We start from the raw sequence: 21,735 nt of genomic DNA on the forward strand, positions 1-21,735 counted from the left end.
AATACTGGTGCGGCCCTTTCACGATCCGATATCTTTTTACGTCGGCTCTGGGTCACCGCACTGCATCATTTTCCGCGTCTACGTTCTGGGACATGTACTTTAGATTTGAGATATCATTTTAAGTTCCTACTCTCCTGTCTCCATAATACATTTCATGACCACATTGTGAATCATACTCCATTGCCCAATTTCAACAACACCAAAGAGCGATCTGATAAAAGCAACGTACCTCTTGGCATCTCTCACGCATGCAACCCTCCATGCCTTATACCTCGAAACCTCCCATCCAATTAATATCTATCCGGAAGAATCCAAAGAGGTGACCCATCAGAGTCCCGAATATCATAATACTGCAGCATGGCATCAGCAACCGTCTCAAGACACTCACCACCATCCACCAACGCCGTCACAACCCGATGACAAAACTCATCGCGCCTGTAAAGCAATTTTACCAGCAATTCGCCCAGCGCCCCGAAATCCATACCCGCACGAGCCACGCGTTTCAAGATATTGTAGAGAGACAACTCGTCCTCAAGATCACGAACAGATGGCTGGGGCTTGAGGGGGAAGCGGGGACTTATCTTGATCATGTCGTGCTTGCTGCGTAGGTTTCGTTGGTGGTCTCTGGGAGCACACTTGGCGAGACCTCCAGCTTGATTGCATACAGGGCAGATGGAGGTGGGATTAAATGAGACGGTTTGATCTGGGGAAAGAATTGCGGTTTGAGAATATCGGCCTAGACGGCGATCAACGGGTTTCTCAGAGTTGGGGTAGCGTCGTTGCAACATCTTTTCTGTTCGCGGAGGTTCGGGATTAATGAACTCACGGAACCTTGAGCCTTTGTAAGCTCTGATGATGGATTATGAGAGTTCGTCAGCTGGGGATTTGTCTGTTGAGGACGTTGAAGGTTTGGAAGTATATCAGGCTGATCAGTCTTTGCAGTGAATCTGCTTGTTTTCGTTATGAGTCGAGTTAGGTTCCCCGTGAATGTTCTTGAAAGATGAAATTGTCTTGTTGAATGTGATGTGATGCAGAGCCCTGAGAGTCAGCGCGAGGGCTACTTAAGTATTTCTCTGGGGCTCATCGCGCGAAGGCGAGTCTGGATGTAAATCGTTAGCCCGATTCTGACATACTGAGCTACAGAGGGAATAACGTATCTAAAATTAGGTAGTTCCTCAAGCCCAGTATGACTCTTCAATGCCATTGTCTCAGCTAAACAATCGGGCCTAGTCAGCCTGATCATCGACCATTCCTGGGGTCGAGTACAAACAAAGCCCGATTATCTTGGCACAGTATCAGTCGCCTAGTCTCAGTTCCATTCCAACGTTTTTGATACTCCCAAAGATGAATGGAGTGGCTTTGTTTCATCAACATCAAAGATTGGGTTCGTTGCTTGACCAGGGTCTTTTCCATGTTCAAATTACTTGCCCGTCTCGACGGATCCTGTCGTTTCCGAGTCTGAGTGGAGAACTAATAACATTTGTAACAATCAAAGGCTCGGCATAATCGAGAGCGCTGACTCGGGGATGATTTTGGCAAGCTAGAACGAAGCCATCTAGGTAATTGTATCACTATCGGACAGATTTTTCGTCCACGCAAACTCCTCGGCAAAGCATGGATCATGATTAAGTCTAAAGCTGAACGCGATGAAGTGAGAGAGAAGTTTCCACTGCTGTATCACCTTATAGACATGCTGAGAAAAGGCAACGGAAACGCCCTTCAAGTACTCAGAAAAGGCCATTTGTTCAATGGGCGGCCAAGTACAGGAAACAAGGGTAGGGGATTTCAATAGGGGAGTAATGATGAGGGTATAAGGATGAGGAGTATTAGCTTACAGTAGTAACAGTAGAAGAATAAGGATGGAAAAGAAAGGACTTCAAGACAGGAAAGGGCAAAGCAACAAAAACGCTGCAAGCAATAACTGGGTATCCGCTAAGAGACGGTCAACCGACTCAGTGAAAAACAATCAACGATGAAGTAAGAGACTCAAACATGAACAGTGAGAGAGAAGGACAAGTGAGATGAAAGTTGGTGGCGGCTGACCGCAGACTCAGATCCAAAGAACCCATCGCACGCCAGATATGGCCCCACGACAGACTCCGCGAAGAAACTTGAACGCCACAACAATGAGCCAAACCCACCAGAGTATGCCGACAAGCGTCCATTCTAGGACGACAAATGTAGCACGTCGTGCCCACCGGAGGCGTCTACGACGCTTCCGAATACCTTTGTCAAGAGCATCACTCAGGGACTTAACGGCGAGCGTACTCGTGGTATTCAGTTGCACGCAGAGATCTTCTGCACTATCCGCAAGCGCACGAACTCGTGGTGTAAGCGTTTCATTGACAACACTTTCCAGTTCTTTGAGCTGAGAACGGAGAGGTGCCGAAGTCGCAGTGGAAAAGTGATGCATCGAGTTTTGGAACGAATATTGGGTCATCTCGAAACGGCGAAGAAGATTCTGCACGGCAGCATCGAATTCATCGATCCGATCTACTCTCGGAATACGACCGTTTTCAATTGCAGTATCCAACAGCCAACGAGGGGGATCGCGCGAGCTATGAAACCTGCGATTAATCTCTCTTGCCTTGATACCTGAAGACAAAAGCAGGGCAAGAGTTCTTTCGACTTCAGTCTTACCTGGCAGGCCTGAGGCCTTTGAGGTACAGATGCTGCGTTCTGAAATACTCCACGATCGCCCAGTGTCCGCTTTCGCGGCATCATTCTGGTCTGCAGGTGTTGCGGATGCTCGAGCTCTTGCGAGGCCCGTCACGGGAGGGTTGGTGAGACTGAAGGGAATTGACGGGTCCTTGATAGCGTGGGAATTTCTTGTGTGATCATGATGAATCTGGCGAGCCGATGCGAAGTCAATGGTCTTGCTTCGTAGTGGAGCAAATCTTTTAGGCTCCTCGATTTCATCGCCCCGCCCTTTCGCATCAGCAAGGCCATGCGAGGCACCTCGTTCGATATCGCCATTCGCTTCCGCGTTGCTCTCTATCTGTCGTGTTGACGATGTGAAATTCGGCAGAACTGGTTTTGACGGAATCCTCTCGCTTTCCCGACGAGTCAGAATACTTGAGTCGTCAAGTGAGCCGGGGAGCCGACGCAAAAGCGCCTTCGCTCCAGATCGCTTTCCACCTCGCGACTCTTCGCCCTCGGAACCGCTATTGTCAGAGACAGCGGCTGAGGACTTACGAATATCGTGAGGCGTATCTTTCTTGAGAATGAAGTCGCCAACCTTGGACACCTCATTCCCCACCTTGCCGGCGATTCGACCGGGGCCTTTAAGAATGCCACGAAGCTTGGACTCTGGTGTCTGTAGAATCTTACGGTCTCGAGAGTCCTCACTGCCAGCTTCTGCGGTCGTATGGTGATCAATATTTCGCATGATATCTATGTCTGGAAGTGGACTTGGTTGGAGTTGCGGTAGTCGCTCGGCATGATGCTCGCTCTGTAGATTCGGCTGCTTGGATGCAACTGTACCCAAGTCTTCATCCTCGTAGATTTCCGAGGGGTCATGTTTGCTCTTACTGCGCTCATGACGTGAGGCAATCTTATGTCGAAGCCCCCTCTTAGCAGGTGATGGAGATCGGCTTGATGGCGGAGACAACTTTACAGCAATGCTTGGGAAGTAAGACGCATGAGCTGGAGAGTTAGGTGCAGTGCTGTCCATCGCCTCAAGGGAAGCCTTCGCAAGATTTCTGTTGCCCCAACTGCCAGCTGAGGATACCGAGGCTTGTCGACCAGCATGGCTAGCCTCGGAGTGAAAATACGGAACATCTGGCACCTCGGAATTTCTGCTGGGCGTACCGTCTAGGCCCCGACGAGATTTTGAGCGAGACTGGCGCGCTTCTGCAGTCTCAGTTGTATCCTTGCGCGTCATAGCTTCGGACTTCTTTCGAGAAGGACTCCAAATTCCATGACTCCTTTCCGACGACTTGCGGCGATCTCGGCTGGACTCACTCGCCGTGCTTTCAGACCGCATTTTGACCTTGTCCCACCGCGAGCGCTTTGGTGAGCTCGACGGGCTGTGACCTCGTGCGAACATGGCCTGCCCATGAAAGCGGTGTCTATGTCGGCCTCGGCCAACGCTCTTGAATCCGGCTTCTAGAGCCGCTCTTGAATATGACGAGGAAGTACCGCGCGAGTCTGGCCTTTCTCGACCCTGGGGTGCCACCTCAACAGATGGAAGCAATTCTGATCGTGTATGTTCCACCTTCGTATCTGTTACAAACAAACGAGAAGGGTCGGGATAGAGCTTGTTCCCATCTTTATCCACGATCTTGGCTCTATTAGCAACACTTTCCAGCCATAGAACGTCCGCAAGAAGCTCAGCCGGAGAAGTTGTCCAGTCAAGGCGTGGACGATTTGTCTTCAAGCTGTTCGTCCGACTGATTTGTCTCAGACCAGCAGGGGGAGAGACCGGGATATGGAAATCTCGCACACTTCCCTGGTTTCCGTCTTGTCGACCTTCTCGCAATGATGGAAGTTTGACGACCTGCATTTCGTCATGATCTAAATCACCGTATTGTGCCTCAATGGAGTCAACCCATCTGTGTATTTTGTGCACGTCTAGCCAACCAGCCGCCTCTGCATCGATGGAAGACTTTTCTCGGTAGCGCACTTTCCGATTCCTTATTGTTTGGAGAGGATTGTAGATTCTACTTCCTGATGCGCGACGGGTACCATTCGATGATGATAGTCCACCCCTAGAGTGGACGGGCGCAGATAAAGGCGGAAGCAGAGGTAGTAATCGCGTGTACTCGTGGAAAAGCTCAAAGTGTCGACGAGCCAGTTCTGCGCGCTTGAGTGTTCCTTCCGTGCACTCATAAAAATGTTCGTCGTTTCCAACCGTAAACGGTAGGAAACGCGATACCGGAGACTGCGGCGATGAAGAGTCCTCGAATCCACCGCTGCCGTAATTACCGCTGGAGACCCCTGAAGCTTGACCGATAGGCCCAGGAGCTCGCCGAGCGACATGAAAAGGGACCCGCCGATTGAAACCACGAGACTGTCCGTATGTCGCTCGCTTTCGAGATTCGCTGAGGCTCAATGCCATCTTCACCAGTTGGACCGTCTCAGGGTCCATAGCAGGAGAAGCATTTCGCCTGCCATCCTGAGTTCCCGACTCCCGGCGTAGTGGTGATGCGTTTCCTCCTTGGCCGGCGCCTGACGGCACAATGTTTCCATCGGTGGGTGATTCAGGCGTGGGTTTTCGATCGCTTGTATCTGTGTGGGTTGCTTGCGAGGGACCATACGGAGCGCGCTGGGGCACGTTGGCCCTGCTGGCTTCTTCATTATCATGGCTATCGTGTCTGGCCTTTTCTGCCCGTGCGTATAATCTCTCGAATCCGTAGCCCCTTGGGGGTGGCAGGTAGTCTACCAAAAAACTGTTTGGAGTTTGACGGCTGCGTCGAAACTTTGTTCTGCGACCTCCCTCGCGAGAGCTGCTCTCCAGTGTGCTTCCCTCTAGCTCTCCACTTGCTCGACCAGCACTCGATGATTCCGCTGCTCGTTGATAAGATGCGCTGTCAGAGCGCTGAGTACGCGATTCGGATTCTCGGGATCTTTTCCGAACGACATGATCGATAGAAGGCCTCGAGCCCTCTTTGGCTTCGGTAACTGTGATTCCTCGATGATCTGACATCGGAACGCCGACAACAGGGAGGTGATGGGGCGGTTTGCGTGTCTGCCTTGCCTTGATGACAGACAATTTTCGTCGTCGATGAAAGTCAGATGAGCATCAGCAAAGACCGTAGCAAAAGCGACGATGGGGACAAGAGTTGCTAAGGAAGAATACAACATGTCGGGAGTGCGGGTCTGCAGGTCTGGTGCTTTCCAAGCTATGCATGTTCCCCACTTGGAAGTAGCGTCAAAGTCGTGTCCACTAGGCGCCTTCCGAAGTGGGACTGAAGTAAATCCAGTGGGCATCAATCGCGGGTCATCCACTTTGTGGCCGCGGCAATCGGCCGCGAAGCAGATGAATTATCTAAGCACCTAGTTTCGTGACCCGCCCCGGGCCGTCTGCAGACCCGGAGGTACTTGGACTGACTCCGCCTCGGCCTTGCCTCGAACAGCTACCTATGACCCATCAATACAGATGAAGGCTCCTCGTACAAAAGTACGGGAGCCAGTCCTGAAGGACCTTTGACAAGCACATGACTACGGTACAGAGAGGATTGAGTACACCTCTGGACTCAGTCAATCTGGACAACGAAGAAAAGTGCCGCGGTGTAGTCTAGCGCAAAAAGTAACTCTAAAGGTACACTTTCAGTAGACGGGAAGATGATGTACAAGATAAGGTGAAACCATAAAATCGCTGCTTTACTCGACCCGCAAACACTGGAGGCGGGCTTCAGTCTCGATGACCTGTTGCACAAAAGGAAGGTTAGCCTAGAATTTGCACTGGTCCTGATTAAGGAAGATTGCCAACTTACCTCGAGAGCCTGCTTGACCTCAAGCACGCGCCGCACATCGCCCAGCCAGTCCTTACTCAGAATCTTGGCCCAGCCCTGCAGTGTGTTCATCTCACGAGCGGCAGCATCAAGATGGCCTTCCTCCAGGAGATTCTCGGTGCGGAGAAGAATGCTCTCAACATCATCGCCATCTGCGAGGCCGTCCTTCTTGAACATAACCTTGCTCAGGACAAGGCTAGCAGCGTGACTGGCAATACCAGCGTTTTCAGGCAGCAGACTAGCCTTCCGAACCTCGCCTGCCACACGGCGGAAGCGTTCAATGATCTGACTGGGGGAGGGGATACCGCGCTGATAGGCGCTCGGGTTGATGGAGGCAATAGCAGCATCAACAACGGCGTCGTCAGCAGCAAGTTCCTTGAGAGCGACCAGCTCGCGAACGAAAGGACGAGCAGTTTCTGAACGCTCCACGACAGAGCGGACGGCATCCACAGCGACCTGCAGCTGCTGAGTCTTGAGGTTGGTATCAATGACATTGCTCCAGCCAGTGGTCAGAGATTCAAGCTCAGAGATATTTTGGGTGAGCTCGTTCAGCTTGCTGAGACGCCCTTCACGCTCTCGCTCTACGAGACCTTGAACTTCGTGGATGTACTTCCGGTTCAGCTCAATAGCCTGCTCGACCAGCTCATTTTTCAAGCGTTGCTCAGCGAGTTCCTGGGCACGCTGAAGCTCCACGTTGATCTTCTCCTGATAAGCCGTCGCCAGCTTCTCGCGCTCGGCCTCGAACTCCTCGCGGAATTGAGCAACCTCAGCAGCCCGCATTTCCTCAAAGCGACGGAGAAGCTCGCGGGCAGACTCGTCAAAGGTCTCGTGCGCCTTATCGATCTCCTCCTTAGCAGCCCGTTTAGCCTCTTCCCTTAGAGACGTGATCTTCTCGCTGATCTTCACCAACTCGTCTTTGGCTTTGGCAACCGGAGCAGAGTATTTGCTAGAGTTCTCGTCGGCGCTGATGACAGTAACAATGTCATTGAACGTTTTGACGAGCTGCTGCACAACCGGCTCATCGCCATCCTTTAACTCCAGAAGCTCGATGGTGCTAGAAGCAACCGCGGGTTGGCGAGGCGCATCCAGGGACACATCATCTTCCTTGGGTTCCGCCTTGGCAACGGGTTTCTTCTCCTCTTTGTTGGACTTAACGGCCTGCTCTTCTTTGACATGCTCCACGGCTGCGGTGCGAGTTTCAGGCTTGACTGCCTCGGTCTTCGTTTCGGCGTCGTGGACCTTGGCGCTAGTGTGAGGCCCACTCTTGGAAACATCGCTGACGGGCTCGTCTTTCGTGACTTTCCATGAAAGGCCGCTGTTACTCGCGATTGTGACTGGCTTGCCTTCATCACGTGTGATCTGGATGCGATTGGACTTCCGCGTGGCATTGGGGAAACGACGGTAGAAGTCTCGCTCCTCAAGGTATAAGACGCATTCCTCACCATATGGAACGTACTCGGTGAAGAAGTCGTGGAAGTTGTCGGATTTTAGCGCCATGAAAACACCGCCGCCGTAGGCGATGCCCGAAGTCAGGATCAAATAAAGCAGGAATCGTCGGAAACGGCCAGTCTTAGGCGGGGCAACTGGAGGAAGCTCGGCCACTACAGGGAACATTAGCTCACGATCATATCACAGTCAATTGATTCGGCGGAGCTTGAGGGCCGTGAAGTGGGAATTACCTGGCTCCGTAGGCTTCGCCGGGATTTGTGGGGGGACGACTGTCTGAGAGGAGGGGGTTGCCGGAGTTGGAGGCTCGGTGGGAGGCAACTTCGAGTCAGCAAAAAATCGCTGCAATCAACTTGTGGTTAGTGACACAATCCATCGATAGCCTTGCGCTCGGATATGGGCAATGGACCATCGTACCTGGCCCGGCGCAGCGCCGGCTTTGGACAGCCATTGAGATGGGGTCCGTTGACGAGCAGCGGCCGATAGGATGCGCCGGCTTGGGGCAACTGAAGAGCGCAGCATGACGAGCCGCACGATCGCCAAGGTTGAGTGAATACAATTGAATCACCTTGGAGTGTTGGAAAACTGGGTGGTTGATGGTCAGTCGCGGTCCGCCCCGATGATCCTGCGGGCGGTCAAGGCTGTCCCAACTGAAGCACACCACGACAGCTCCGTCGTAGTACAGCCGCTGCTCATCATAGCCTTCCTATCGTCGAGTTCCACGTCATAATTGCACAGGGAAAGTATGTAAGTACTAGGTAGTCACTAGATCAAATTACATTGCCTTTGCTGACTGTGTAGAATTTGAAGTCAACGCGCCTCTTATGCTGCAATCTCATGCGTAGTTCTGTTAATCAAGCGTCTTCATATATATGTGACCAGACCTACGCACTCAGCAAAGTCAGCCAAGACGGGTGCTAGATATACCTACAACTGCTATCCTTCATTCGCAGTCAACTACTTAGGAGATGGCCTACGGTAGCTAGGTGAGGCTGGACGAAGTTGATGGAAAGATCCTGGACAGGTTTGCAGAAAGTTGCTCTACGTCGTAGATCATCATGTATATGAATCATATTGAAGCCTTAACTCTGGCAATACATTCCATCAAGTGGTGCGAGCATAGCTCTATCGGGTACCGGGTATATGGCGACGTCTCTCCGGCAAGGTCTGACTGTCAGGTAAGATAATTTACTTAACAGAGAGGTATCTAGGTCCCTTCTATGAGGTGTTGGTGACTGTTGACGCATCCTGGACGTCCCGCAGCCGAGTCTCAGGTCTTGTCTCATGACTTAAGATCCAGTCCTACATCAAGTGAGAAGCCATTGAACAAGAAAAATCTATTGTTCTCCAAATTCTGATCACTGAATTCTCAATAATTACCACTTCGAGTGCTTCTCAAGATGCAAAGGACACGCTTCCCTGCTTAGACAGCCCGAGTAGCCTGTAACTTCTCCTACAAGCGACCCGATAACATGAACACCATACAGGCCAGGTATTAATCTCATTCACAGTGACGCCTGTGTGAATATTAAATTATTCTCTTTCGTAGGATATAGTGAGCCAAAAAGAATAACCAAAGGCAAGCACAAGTACCGTCGTCTAATTGTGATTCCAGGAGCCAGTGGCACAGAATCACTAACTAACGTTACCTGAATTGTCATATTATGTAAGTTAGTATAAATTCCGTATCGTGTTTCTAAGTGTACCTTGGTGTTCGCTGTTTACTAGATATATGTTTCTTGACAGGGGAGATGAGGAGCATATGAGCCATTAAGAGGCAATGACTTACGATCGGTAGAATTTGAGGTGGTTGTATTATCTGAGTTTAGGATACTAGGCAAGTCTGGTAGACAGCAAAATGACAATAGACAAGAAAAGTCGTAGAGGAATCGCACCGCATCGGGAGGAATCCAAAAAATGCAGGACGCCAGTAGAGAAGATACCAGAGATACGAGAGAAGCAAAAGCATAAAGGGAGCAGCCCTTGAGGAGTTGTCTAAAGCCATTCACGACATGGCTATAGAGCAAGTAGAAGCCTACCTTATGGTGCTCTTGACATATCCAGAGATTCGGATGAGGAACACACTCAGTCACATGAGGAACCGGCAGTTTCCGGAAAGACTGGAAGAGACAAGAGCAGGCCTCTTTGCACTGAAGCGGATATTGACAACCGGGTTCACGGAATAGGAGATCTCGAGGCCGACCAGTGTCCGTGAAGAGTCGTTATCAGGCTCATAGAAGAATAAATGGGGGGTAAAGTCGGGGTTGTGTATCAAGCGGAAGGGTATCTCCCAGAGTGATTAGCAGTTGCATGCGCCGGCACCTTGAGTGCCTGGGGCTTCGGGTCGGAGGTCAACGCCGGGACGTGGGGCCGCTCGCAAGTTCCGGGGTCCAGCTTGGTCCAAAGGCAGTTTCTTAGCGATTGCGGTAAACAACTCTCGCACATTTGTGGATGACTTGGCTGAAGTCTCGAAAAAGAGAAGGCCAGCTTCGCGAGCGTATGCTTCAGCGTCGGCGGTTTGGATTGCACGCTTGTCTGGACTTTCGGTGACAAGATCCAGCTTGTTGCCGGCTAACGCGATTACAATATTCTCGTTTGCTTGACGCTGTAGTTCCTTCACCCACGACTTCGCTTTATCCAACGAGGACTGTAAATGGCAACGGGCCTCATCAGCAAAATTTCCCCGGCAGCTGGGTTATGAAGCACATACGGCCTGGGTAATGTCGTAGACCACGACAGCGCAGTTTGCATTTCGGTAATACATGGGAGCCAGTGACTTGTACCTCTCCTGACCCGCAGTATCCCAAATTTCGAACTTCACCGTGGTGCTGTCATCGAGGGAGATTGTCTGTGTCAAGAAGGCGGCGCCGATAGTCGATTCACGGTAATCATCGAATTGATCCTGGTTAGAGTGGTTAGTCTATGTATATCCTGCGCATTTGAAATCATAGCAAATAGAAAACAGCCCAGATGGCTGATATCAAACGGAACGAACCTTTACAAATCTCAAGACTAGCGAACTCTGTAACCATGAGTTGATTGTTAGCGTCCAACGGATCATGCCGCATGGAATACATCTTGTACTATACCTTTCCAACTGCAGACTCTCCTATAAAGCAACGTCAGCCAACCGGTTCCTGGGGTTCTGGCAAGCCAGAACAGGTACGTACCGAGTAGAACAAGCTTGAATTGGGCAAATTTCGCCCCAGGGCGAGCGCCTGCTGCAGGTCGAGAAGCCATACCTTGCGATCAGAAGCAGATATGAGCAGAAGAAAAAGATGACAGAAGAGTCTTCAGATGTCGCAGATGTTTGATTCGAATGGGCGATCGAGGCCAAAGTCTGGATGATCAGTGTGGTCGTTGTTCACGGGGAGAGGAAGGATAAGGCAGCATTCGGAGTGGATGACGGAAGGCCCAGCCACATGATAGGCGGGGCGGTGTGGCGGGTACACTCCAGTACCTCAGCCGCTCTCTGCTGCCGGCATGTACCCAGCAGGTACTTGGAGTGCGCCCGATAAGACGTAATAATGGTCGGCGACTCGGCAGTGCTAGTAGGCACCATTGTTATCGATAAAGGGGCCCTCGACTTGTTTCTGTACGACTACAGACATCGCCAAGCACGGAGACCGCCCCTTTCTGCCGCGAACATGTGGCTTTACAGGCCGCAGACCAGGTACCAAATATGCCGATGTACCCTTAGCTAGGCTACCTTATAAGCTCTACTGGATGAGTGGATCATCACTTACTTTAGTACTGAAAAGACACTGTACGAATCTGGTAAAATCACTCTGCCTTCTGATTCCTTTGCTATCACTCCCCCCTCAGGACCTTGGTCACCCCCACTCCTTACTGTCGACTTCAGTGAGAAACGCCATTTGATCATCAACGTTTTGCCCGTCCTGTTGACCTTGTGAGACGCCATGTCACCGCAGATACTCCCATTCAGGGATATCAATCTGCACGCGTCTCCCTCCCACTATGCGTTCACTTCACCCTCGTCACCCCAGGCTCCAACTCTTGTGGTAGACAGGCCGACGGGTGACTTGCGTCTGAATGATGGTCCCCTTTCGGGCGCGAAGCGCATCTCTAGCATTGCGGGAATTCTGGGGATCATCAAATTGAAACTGGGTAAATGATGAGTGCTCTGAAAATGCGCTGAGACATGCTGATCTTTCTGGTTAGACAAGTACATCATTGTCATTACCAAAGCTCAGCCTATGGGCCGGCTTCGTGGTCATATGGTGTACAAGGTTACCTCCACCGAGTTCCTCCCAATGCGCGAACGGCCATTGCACGATAAAGATGAGGATACCTACCTCGCCCTGATCAAAGATCTGCTTCGCACAGGCCCTACGTACTTTTCCTACTCACTGGACTTGACGAACAGCTTCCAGCGACAGTCACAGAGTCCGCCTGAGATCCCCCTGTGGAAGCGCGCAGACGACCGATTCTTCTGGAACCGATTCATTCAGTCCGACCTCATCGATTTCAGCTTAGGGGAGAACAACACCAATGGTGGTCGCTATGGACCCCAGCCTGGAGCTGACCCTTACATTCTTCCTGTCATGTTTGGCATGATGCGCATCACTTCAGCTCGAGTCAAGGGAACATCATTCACATTCGCGCTCATCACACGACGATCCCGACACCGTGCAGGCACGAGATACTTCTCTCGAGGCATTGATGAGCAGGGCCACGTGTCAAACTACAATGAGACGGAACAGATTGTAATATTGAACGATGTTGCCGGGGGCCTATCAGGCTATGCTCCTGGCCAATCCATGGCGAATGGCAAGACTGGTCAAGACCTTCAGGTTTACTCCTTTGTCCAGACACGAGGCAGCGTGCCAGTCTTTTGGGCCGAGGTAAATAATCTAAAATATACGCCCAAACTACAGGTTCGGGGCGTCGAGACAGCGATTGAAGCTGCTCGCAAGCATTTCACTGAGCAGATACGCCTTTACGGGGAAAATTACATGGTCAACCTGGTCAATCAAAAAGGTCGCGAGGAACGCGTGAAGACTGCCTACGAACAATTAGTTCGTTTCTTGGTCTCTACCTCCGCAGAGAGGAGAGAAACTGACAACCGTACCTCCGAGAAGCTTCACGTGGTAGAGCCAGGTCTGAAACAGAAGGAAATGGATCGTCTCCACTACGTGTATTTCGATTTTCACAACGAGACGAAGGGACTCAAGTGGCACCGGGCTGAACTTCTGATGGGACGTTTGAACGATGGTCTGACTCAAGGCGGGTACTTCAGAGGAGTCGAGAACCCTGGTGCTCCTGGCGGACAGCTGGAAATACGATCGACGCAGACGAGTGTGGTGCGCACGAATTGTATGGACTGTCTTGATCGAACGAACGTCGTACAGAGTATGCTCGGCCGCTGGGCGTTGACCCGACAACTCATGGATGCCGGTGTTCTCAGTCCCGGTGAAAACGCGAATGATGACCCCGAATTCGAGAACTTATTCCGTAATATATGGGCGGACAATGCCGATGTTGTCTCCAAATCTTACTCTGGCACGGGCGCTCTGAAGACTGATTTCACCCGCACTGGTAAGCGCACCCGGGCTGGCGCGCTTCAGGACTTGAGAAACTCAATCACCAGATATGTTCGCAACAACTTCTTGGACGGACCACGTCAGGATGGATTTGATGTGTTCTTGGGAACATACCTTCCTTCTGATACTTCCTTCGCTAACATTCAACTGTTTATCGACCGACGGCCTCTGGTCATCCAGGCTGTGCCGTATGTTTTTGCGGCCAGTCTGTTCATGGTCCTGATTGCCACCTTCACAAGACGTTTACCGGATGCGGCCGTCTGGCCTCTTCGGATTTTCACAATGATCTGGATCCTCATCGGAGCCTACTGCTTCAACTTTATCAATCGCTACGGCATGCTCTACGTATGTATTGCTGGAAATTTCTCTGATGCTGTGCTATACTAACAGGCTGCACAGGTGAACTGGCCAAAACTGAACACTCCTGTCGCTGGTGCGGAGGGCTATCAAGATGCTCTCACTAAAGCTCGCTCGGATCCGCTCATCGGTCAGTGGCTTCCTTCTCGGCGACACCAGCGGGGTATTAGCAACGCTCGTCTTGTCTTTCTTGAGGAGGGCAAAACCAGGATTGAATAGGCCCTGTCATCATGTCTCAGTCTTCGGCCATTTTGCCACCTCTTACTTTTGTACACCTTACAGCATCTTCGTGTGTCAGACTGTTTTCAATCATCTGCCTTGACGCATGCTGCCTACTGTTCGTCTGTCTCTGTGCTGTCATGTCCAAAGGCTAATCCAGTCTGAATCCTGCGCAAGCCTTTTGCGGTCAGAACGACCACGGCCCACCCCCTTTAATATTTTGATACATTCTGACGGTAGTTCCTTATATACGGCTCCTAGACAGAATAGTCTAAATGGTGTTCTGGTCTCTGACCTCGGAGGCATGAACTGCTCATACCAGGCCAGACGATTGCTACAAACGTCTATCCAGACAGATTGTTGATCGTAGGATTCAATTCTGAACTATTCATTGCCACGTATTCTCTCGTCCGCTCCAAACGAAATCACTGCATCTTTCGAGGTCAAAGAATGATCCGTATTATTGTTGAACCCTGTCTCCGTGCCTCCATCTGCCTATGCCCAATGGAATCAATCCACTTCCAACACGATTCTCCACAAGGCGAAGGGAGCCGCATGGCGATAAGGTCATGTGATGCTCCCGATTATCGGACCCATGAGTTTCCCGTGGAGAGAAACAGTAGAGCCCGAACTCCAGTTAATTGACTTCAAAGTCTCGGGGGTTCCATTTCAAAGTGTCCGCCCCAGCATAAGCAAGACATCTGGCGAGAAAAATTTATTTCATGAAAGGGACTTGGAACTTCACCCGCTGCTTTCATTCGCAAAGGCGAGTCTCGACTTGTTCGCCCGTCATGGCTCGTTCATATGAGGTACGCTATGACTCCCCGCACTGATGATAGCCATTAGCTATGTACCGGGCAGGAAAGCTCGTCCCCGCATGCAGCTCCAATTGTACTGATGTATATTGAATTCAGGCTGCGATAGGGGCTCTGAACTCTTTGCAAACGAATTTCGCGATCGTGGAGGAGCTCAGAAAATCGACCTCGCGAGAGGACATGAACAAGCGCTCACTTCCAGAGACAATTGAATGGCTTCGTCGCATTGGATATAAAGTTTGTCTACCCTTTACCCAACACTTTTCATTGTCGGATTACTTATGCATTTGAACCACCTTGCAGCCCTCTGATTTGGACCGATTGAACTTGGTTCATGTTGCTGGCACTAAGGGCAAAGGCTCAACCTCGGCATTCATTTCATCGATTCTGTCTCAGTACACTCAGCCAGCAAACGACCCTTCGACTCGGACACTTCACAAAATTGGACTGTATACGTCACCCCACCTACGGTTTGCGCGAGAACGCATTAAAATCAACAATGAACCGCTCACCGAGGAACAGTTTGCTCGGTACTTCTTCGAGGTATGGGATCGTCTTGACGCCGCCGCGAAAGCCGCTGGCGAAGATCCCTCGTCGTTGCGTACTAAGCCACAATATTTCCGTTACCTTACTCTGATGGCATTCCACACATACTTGAGTGAAGGAGTTGACGCGGCGGTGATTGAGTGTGGAATTGGTGGAGAGTACGATTGCACCAATGTGATTGAAAAGCCAAAGGTCGCAGCAATCACCAGTCTTGGAATTGACCACACTGCTATGTTAGGCACCACCATCGAAAAGATTGCTTGGCACAAGGGCGGTATTATCAAGGAGGGCGTCAGAGCGTTTTCGGCGCCGCAAGCGCCGAGTGCAGAGGAAGTGCTCGCTGAGCGGGCGGCTGCCCGAAATACTCCATTGACTGTTGTCTCTCAGCACCCTGATCTTCGTCCTAACACAAGTCAAGTGAAACTTGGCTTGGCTGGTGACTTCCAATACACTAATGCTTCTGTCGCAGTCGCAGCAGCAGCAGAGTTTCTGAGAAAGACTGGCGTCGCCCAGATCTCAGAAAACATTATGTCCGAGCCGCTTCCTGAAAAGTTCAAGGCAGGACTTACGCAGGCTCGCCTGGGCGGGCGGTGTGAAACTCGCTTTGAAAAGAACGTGTCTTGGTACATCGATGGAGGCCACACTCTGGAGAGCATCCGTCTGGCTGGCCAATGGTTTGCTTCTCGCATCCAAGTGGACTCCTCCAGTGATGTTGCTGCAAAGAAAACACGGGTTTTGATATTCAATCAGCAAACTCGTGACAGTGAGGCCTTGGCTCGTGCTCTCCACGAAACTCTGTCAGATGCCTTACAGTCTGGTACTCCTTTCACACACGCCCTTTTCTGTACCAATGTGACATACAAACAAGCTGGATTCCGTCCTGACTTGGTCAGCATGAACACGAATGCGGATGATGTGGAACTGCTCCGCGTCCAGAAGTCTCTTGCCGCAGCATGGAACGAGATCGACCCTACTGCTCAAACTCAGGTGTTCGGTACTATTGAAGAAGCTGTGGACTTTGCCCGAGATCTCGCCGCCCAGGAACGAAAGGATATGCATCAAGACGAGGCGCCCGTAATGACCTTGGTCACTGGAAGCATCCACTTGGTGGGAGGCTTCCTTGATGTAATTGAGACCAAGCCTTACTCAGAGGCTGTATGATCACCTTTCGGGGCAATGATCGAGAACGCGAAGTGATCTAGCACAGGTCTTTCGAAGCCAACCGATCTCTTTTGAACGGGAAGTACTGTATCAACACACTGTACATATATCTCTTGCGTTAAAGCGGGCGTTTAGGAGGAATAGTTCCCTGCTAGGATTTCAACAATTCAAACTGATGATCAAATCTCATCGAACCAAATACTACTAAGAATGGCAAAGGCCGGGCCCCTTCCTGCGCTCGAGCTTCATTTGCTCAATGCTGGGACATGTGATGGTCAGTCACTTATCTTGTCACCAACTCGACATTTGCAGATTTATTTAGATAACGCTGGTGCATCTTTCAGTGCCATGCCATCTGTCTCAGACGATGGGCACGCGTACCTAGCAAATCCAAACTAACACGTGTGCTCTAACGGTTTCTATCGATTCGGCACCGCTGGCCCGTTGGCTTTGAGAACAGAGCAGGAGACGGAGCCGGTTACAGTTACCCCTCGGTCCCCCCCCCACCTACCCGCTCCACGTTTTGCTGATGTGACAAACGTGGACCCTTCCAGACGAATTCCTCCTCCTTCATGATATAGTCACTTTCGACTGAATTCCCTCAGAAAACGACAATGCCGGATCCAAAGGATAAAGACAAAGCCCCTGAACGGCGTGAAGCCGACCAGGACTCCAGCTCCAATTCCGGTAGCCACTTCCTCTTCCGTGTCCCCGCGATTGCTTCTCACGAGCTTTTCCTGACTGACGACAATCGATATAGCTCCTACCTCGGGCGGTGCGACCAAAAAACTCTCAGGAAAGATGCTGGAGTCTCTGATGGAGTCGAATCCAGCTCTGAAGAATGAGCTGGCCAGCATGGATAAAGAAACCGCAGCGAAGACACTTGCGAACCTGGACATCTCGCAGCTGCTTACCGGCATGTCGCTGGGTAACACGAAAAATCAGAAGGACATGGCTTCCTACAAGTTCTGGCAGACGCAGCCCGTTCCTCGCTTCGATGACCGCGCAAGTCAAGAAACTGTGCCACAGGGGCCGATCAAGATGATTGACCCAGAGAAGGTCTCCAAAACACCAGATGCGTTGCTCGAGGGATTCGAGTGGTGCACTTTGGACCTGACCAATGAGTCTGAACTACGGGAACTCTATGAATTGCTCAACAACCACTATGTGGAGGACGACAATGCCATGTTCCGCTTCGCTTATTCTCAATCGTTCCTGCACTGGTATGTAGACACACTCCCTCTGGAATGATATTTCGTGGTCAATGGTGTCTAATTCATCCTTGAAAAGGGCATTGATGTCTCCAGGCTGGAAGAAAGAGTGGCACGTCGGAGTCCGGGCTTCCAAGTCTCGCAAATTGGTTGCGTCGATCTGCGGTGTTCCGACGGAGCTCCGCGTTCGTGGAGACCGAATCAAGGTGACCGAGATCAATTTCCTGTGCATTCACAAGAAACTCCGATCAAAGCGGTTAGCCCCGGTCCTGATCAAGGAAATCACACGTCGCTGCTACCTTGAGGGAATCTATCAGGCTATCTACACCGCTGGTATCATTCTTCCCACCCCTGTCAGCTCCTGCCGGTACTATCACCGTGCCTTAGATTGGCTCAAGCTGTACGAAGTCGGTTTCTCTCCCTTACCTCATGGCTCGACGAAGGCCCGCCAGATCTCAAAGAATCATCTCCCCGCGGAGACATCGACCCCCGGTCTTCGGCCGATGGAAAGCAAAGACATCGATGCCGTCCACGACCTTCTGGAGCGATACCTGCTCCGCTTTGACATGAACCAAGCCTTTACTCGCGACGAGATAGACCACTGGATGGTTTACAAGCCGCAGCCTGGTAAGGAGCAAGTCGTGTGGGCTTATGTGATTGAGGATCTGGAGACCAAGAAGATCACCGACTTCGTCTCCTTCTACAACCTGGAGTCGACTGTCATCAACAACCCTAAGCACGAAGTGGTCCGAGCTGCCTATCTATATTACTACGCATCTGAAACTGCGTTCAAGGACGACAAGAGCGCCCTCAAGGCGCGCCTTCAGTTACTCATGAATGATGCTCTCATCTGCGCCCGTCAGGTCAGTTATTTCCTCCATCTCGAAGTGCGCCCCTTGTGTTCGTCTACCTTCCGCTAACATCATGCGCAGGCCAAATTCGACGTCTTCAATGCGCTCACCTCCCACGACAACCCTCTCTTCCTGGAGCAATTGAAATTCGGAGCTGGCGACGGCCAACTTCACTTCTATCTGTTCAACTATCGCACATCTGCCATTACCGGAGGCATCAACGAGAAGAATCTCCCCGATGAGAAGAAGATGGGTGGTGTTGGTGTGGTGATGTTATAGTCCAAGCGGACAGGCCGATACCCCAAACTTTTCGACCAAGTCATAGTTCAATTTTCTCGAGCCTGTAGATTCCAGGTAGAATGAATGCACATTCGTACTTTGACTCCCACTGGAGATCCAACTCTGGCTCAGCTGTTCACTGACGTGGCCGGACGAGGATTGCCCGACAACAAAGTTTCTTATTATGTGATGATGATTCGACCACCAGCTGCAGCCGAAGAGCCGATGCGGGCCTGGAACCCATGGGATCAGACACCTGAGGCATCCATGCCTGACGTCTCACCATGCAACCTCGCCCAGCTCTACTTGACCTTCACTCGGAATCACTTTTCTTCGTGTCTCGTAAGTTGAGTCTCCCCTCACTGCTTTGAGTAGAAATTCTCTCAATTCGAGTGTGAACTGCTTTGTTCCCATCATTCGTGATATCAAATCCAATCCCAATCAAAGAATCAGGCCTCCCTGAACTCGAGACCGTAGCTGCATAACAGTCCCCGCGTTTCCGCGACAATGGGCGCGGGCCAGTCAACCGATTACAGCGGAGCCTCTCCAGGTCAGTTCCTCGGTGGATGGAATAATATATGCAACGCCCGCTCAAATGGGAGTTTTTTTAAAAGAGAGTTGAAGAATTAATTCCAGGGAACCTTGCTCATCGTTGACTACGTGCGAGTTAGACTAATATTCTCTAGAGGAGTTAAGCCACTTGCTGGCTGAGCGATTCGCAACAAAGTGTTTCACCCCTTTGGAGCTCACGCACTTCAAAGACAACTTTTTCTCCCGAGCTGCAGAGCAAGGAGGTCTACGTTACTGGAATGAACAGATACTTTCGGAGTTTTTGGGCATTCCAGATGGCATCTCCTTTGGCACAGGCGAAGCTTCGCTTGACGCCGGACCAGTCCTATTCCGGATGGTCTCCTATCTTGCTGCGTTTCCGTTCCAAAATACTTTGGCCCCAAGTGTTCTGACCTTCGAGGCCATGGTCAAGGTAGTTGTACTGTTGACTGAGCGGTATGGTAAAGTGCTCCGGCGCGGGCGAAAAGACCGCACGAAGTTGCTCTTTGGAAGCCTCGCAGACGTGGGAAGAAAGCATGTTGGCCAACCTGCCGACTCAGCGGGAACCACAAAAAAGTCAACTTCTGAATATGTGGAAGAAGAACTATGTCCCGCAAAGTCACATGCAGCTGGATTCTCCATCGACGAGCCTGCCAATGACGAGTACGACGAGAATGAAGATGATGATCTTGCTCTTGCGGCCCTTGAGTCTCTTGATGCCATTGAAGTATTCAGGCATGATCATCGTGTCGACAAAACTGTATACGAGACCGGAATATCTCATGACACGTTTCGCCGTCTGCTCATGCTCCTGCTGGTGATTGCACCTTTGAAGCCCCTTGAGCGTGTCGATAAATACATGGCGTGTTCGGGTTTGGACCCTGGACGAGCGAGTGAGATTCGGAAAGAGGCAGAAACATTAATAGCCGCATTTCGACCCGACGAGAATGATGGTGGCATCTCATACAGAGCATTCGCTCGTACTGTTTCAACATCTTTACCATACCTCTTCGATCCACTCACGGCATTGTTTGAACATATGCTATTCAGCGAGAAGTTGAATCTATCACAAAAAAGAACAGCACGCGGCGAAGCCGAGGCTGAGATGTCGACTGACGAAAAGGACAACCAGCCTCTGTCTTTGTCTAAACCGATCTTGTTGCCAGGAAGTTTCGAGTCCACAATCCTTACCCCCGCGGTCATCTCACATCTCTCCTTCTTTCTTCCTTCTAGCTCGCAGTCCCAAAATCTCTATCGAAGCGGTGTTCGACTCCATCCGGTGTTTTCAACATCCGCACACGGCTCTTCCTTGACCTCCTTCTCACACAATGTTATGACCTGGCAGTCCGCCAACATCCTCCTCTTACAAGGTACAGTCAAAGGTGAAGAACAGAGCAGAGAAACAGTAACTATCGGCGCCTACGTTCCCCAGCCATGGAAGTCTTCTTCATCACACGGCTCTCCAACAACATCTGGCGCTCTCCCTTGCCTCTTCCAACTGTCTCCAAAGCACCAAGTTCTTCCGGGCAATCCATCCACCTCTATTCAAAAACAAGCAAATCTCCCAATAGCGTGGTTCTCGTCGCATACGGGCCTGGCCATTGGCTGTAAGATCCCTCCAGCCTCGCGCAGTCAACACCTACCCCCCAAGCCTCACGGAGCCGCAAGCCTCACCGTGGATACGAATCTTGAATCAGCCGAATTGTTCATCGAGCCCGTTGGCCACGACGGCGTCTTCCTCCCTCCTGGAAATTCTTCAATGGAAGACAATTCAGTCAAGTTGCGCCTGGATATATACACACTTGAGGTCTGGGGCGTGGTTCCAGACCTGGAGCTGGCGGTGTCTTCGGAGCCCAGCTCAAGTGCCGTGGAAAACCAACGATCACAATGGGAATTTGAAGCTCGTGAGGCAGAGCGGCGCCGAAATATCAATCTGAAAACGGGGGCTGGCGATTCGTCAAGGGAGAGTGCTAGATGGTTGCTGGAGACTGCAGGAGTGATTGGTGATCACGGCCAATATTCTGGTGGCAGCACCTGAGATACACGTGATCGTTGCACATGCTACGACGGTTGAAGTCTAGAAGAGAGTTCATGTACGGAGTGGCTGTGGAAGTTACCTCCTACGTCTTCATTGGCACGTCAGGTACGAGTCATGCTCTTTATGTGTTTTTGATGTCCAGGGAATTCTCCACGCTCCAAAGTCCATATCAAGTATGTTGATGAATTGGATGTCTGACATTTGATAAGAACTCTGCGACATGGTCGAGAACCGGAAAGACGTT

The 21,735-nt window shown here is 51.1% G+C and overlaps 7 protein-coding genes across 7 annotated transcripts; 3 read left to right on the forward strand and 4 right to left on the reverse strand.

Moving 5' to 3' along the window:
• Positions 1 to 290: 290 nt before the first annotated feature.
• Positions 291 to 788, reverse strand: N7539_006693 (uncharacterized protein; the record flags this gene model as incomplete). Its single annotated transcript, XM_056936294.1, has 1 exon — positions 291 to 788. One exon carries the CDS (start codon positions 786 to 788, stop codon positions 291 to 293), a length of 498 nt encoding a protein of 165 aa, XP_056788229.1.
• A 1,262-nt stretch (positions 789 to 2,050) lies between these two features.
• On the reverse strand, positions 2,051 to 5,647 carry N7539_006694 (uncharacterized protein; the record flags this gene model as incomplete). The annotated part of the gene is made up of 1 exon (XM_056936295.1): positions 2,051 to 5,647. The coding sequence occupies one exon, from the start codon at positions 5,645 to 5,647 to the stop codon at positions 2,051 to 2,053; it is 3,597 nt and encodes a 1,198-aa protein (XP_056788230.1).
• Positions 5,648 to 6,324: 677 nt separating this feature from the next.
• N7539_006695 (MICOS complex subunit MIC60) lies at positions 6,325 to 8,423 on the reverse strand (the record flags this gene model as incomplete). The annotated part of the gene is made up of 4 exons (XM_056936296.1): positions 6,325 to 6,369; positions 6,438 to 8,056; positions 8,135 to 8,243; positions 8,319 to 8,423. The coding sequence occupies 4 exons, from the start codon at positions 8,421 to 8,423 to the stop codon at positions 6,325 to 6,327; spliced, it is 1,878 nt and encodes a 625-aa protein (XP_056788231.1).
• Positions 8,424 to 10,200: 1,777 nt separating this feature from the next.
• On the reverse strand, positions 10,201 to 11,141 carry N7539_006696 (Rab family GTPase; the record flags this gene model as incomplete). Its single annotated transcript, XM_056936297.1, has 5 exons — positions 10,201 to 10,548; positions 10,612 to 10,803; positions 10,897 to 10,923; positions 10,991 to 11,010; positions 11,072 to 11,141. The coding sequence occupies 5 exons, from the start codon at positions 11,139 to 11,141 to the stop codon at positions 10,201 to 10,203; spliced, it is 657 nt and encodes a 218-aa protein (XP_056788232.1).
• A 680-nt stretch (positions 11,142 to 11,821) lies between these two features.
• N7539_006697 (putative phosphoinositide phosphatase (Sac1)) lies at positions 11,822 to 14,041 on the forward strand (the record flags this gene model as incomplete). The annotated part of the gene is made up of 3 exons (XM_056936298.1): positions 11,822 to 12,029; positions 12,084 to 13,810; positions 13,865 to 14,041. The coding sequence occupies 3 exons, from the start codon at positions 11,822 to 11,824 to the stop codon at positions 14,039 to 14,041; spliced, it is 2,112 nt and encodes a 703-aa protein (XP_056788233.1).
• A 791-nt stretch (positions 14,042 to 14,832) lies between these two features.
• Positions 14,833 to 16,563, forward strand: N7539_006698 (tetrahydrofolate synthase; the record flags this gene model as incomplete). Its single annotated transcript, XM_056936299.1, has 3 exons — positions 14,833 to 14,850; positions 14,956 to 15,093; positions 15,160 to 16,563. 3 exons carry the CDS (start codon positions 14,833 to 14,835, stop codon positions 16,561 to 16,563), a joined length of 1,560 nt encoding a protein of 519 aa, XP_056788234.1.
• Positions 16,564 to 17,177: 614 nt separating this feature from the next.
• N7539_006699 (glycylpeptide N-tetradecanoyltransferase swoF) lies at positions 17,178 to 21,491 on the forward strand (the record flags this gene model as incomplete). Its single annotated transcript, XM_056936300.1, has 7 exons — positions 17,178 to 17,250; positions 17,324 to 17,786; positions 17,854 to 18,637; positions 18,707 to 18,887; positions 19,113 to 19,246; positions 19,382 to 19,454; positions 19,591 to 21,491. The coding sequence occupies 7 exons, from the start codon at positions 17,178 to 17,180 to the stop codon at positions 21,489 to 21,491; spliced, it is 3,609 nt and encodes a 1,202-aa protein (XP_056788235.1).
• Between the last annotated feature and the right edge of the window lie 244 nt (positions 21,492 to 21,735).

Source organism: Penicillium diatomitis (genome assembly GCF_028827545.1).
Source record: "Penicillium diatomitis strain IBT 30728 chromosome Unknown utg000009l_segment0_segment0, whole genome shotgun sequence".
Classification (NCBI taxonomy): Eukaryota; Fungi; Ascomycota; class Eurotiomycetes; order Eurotiales; family Aspergillaceae; genus Penicillium; species Penicillium diatomitis.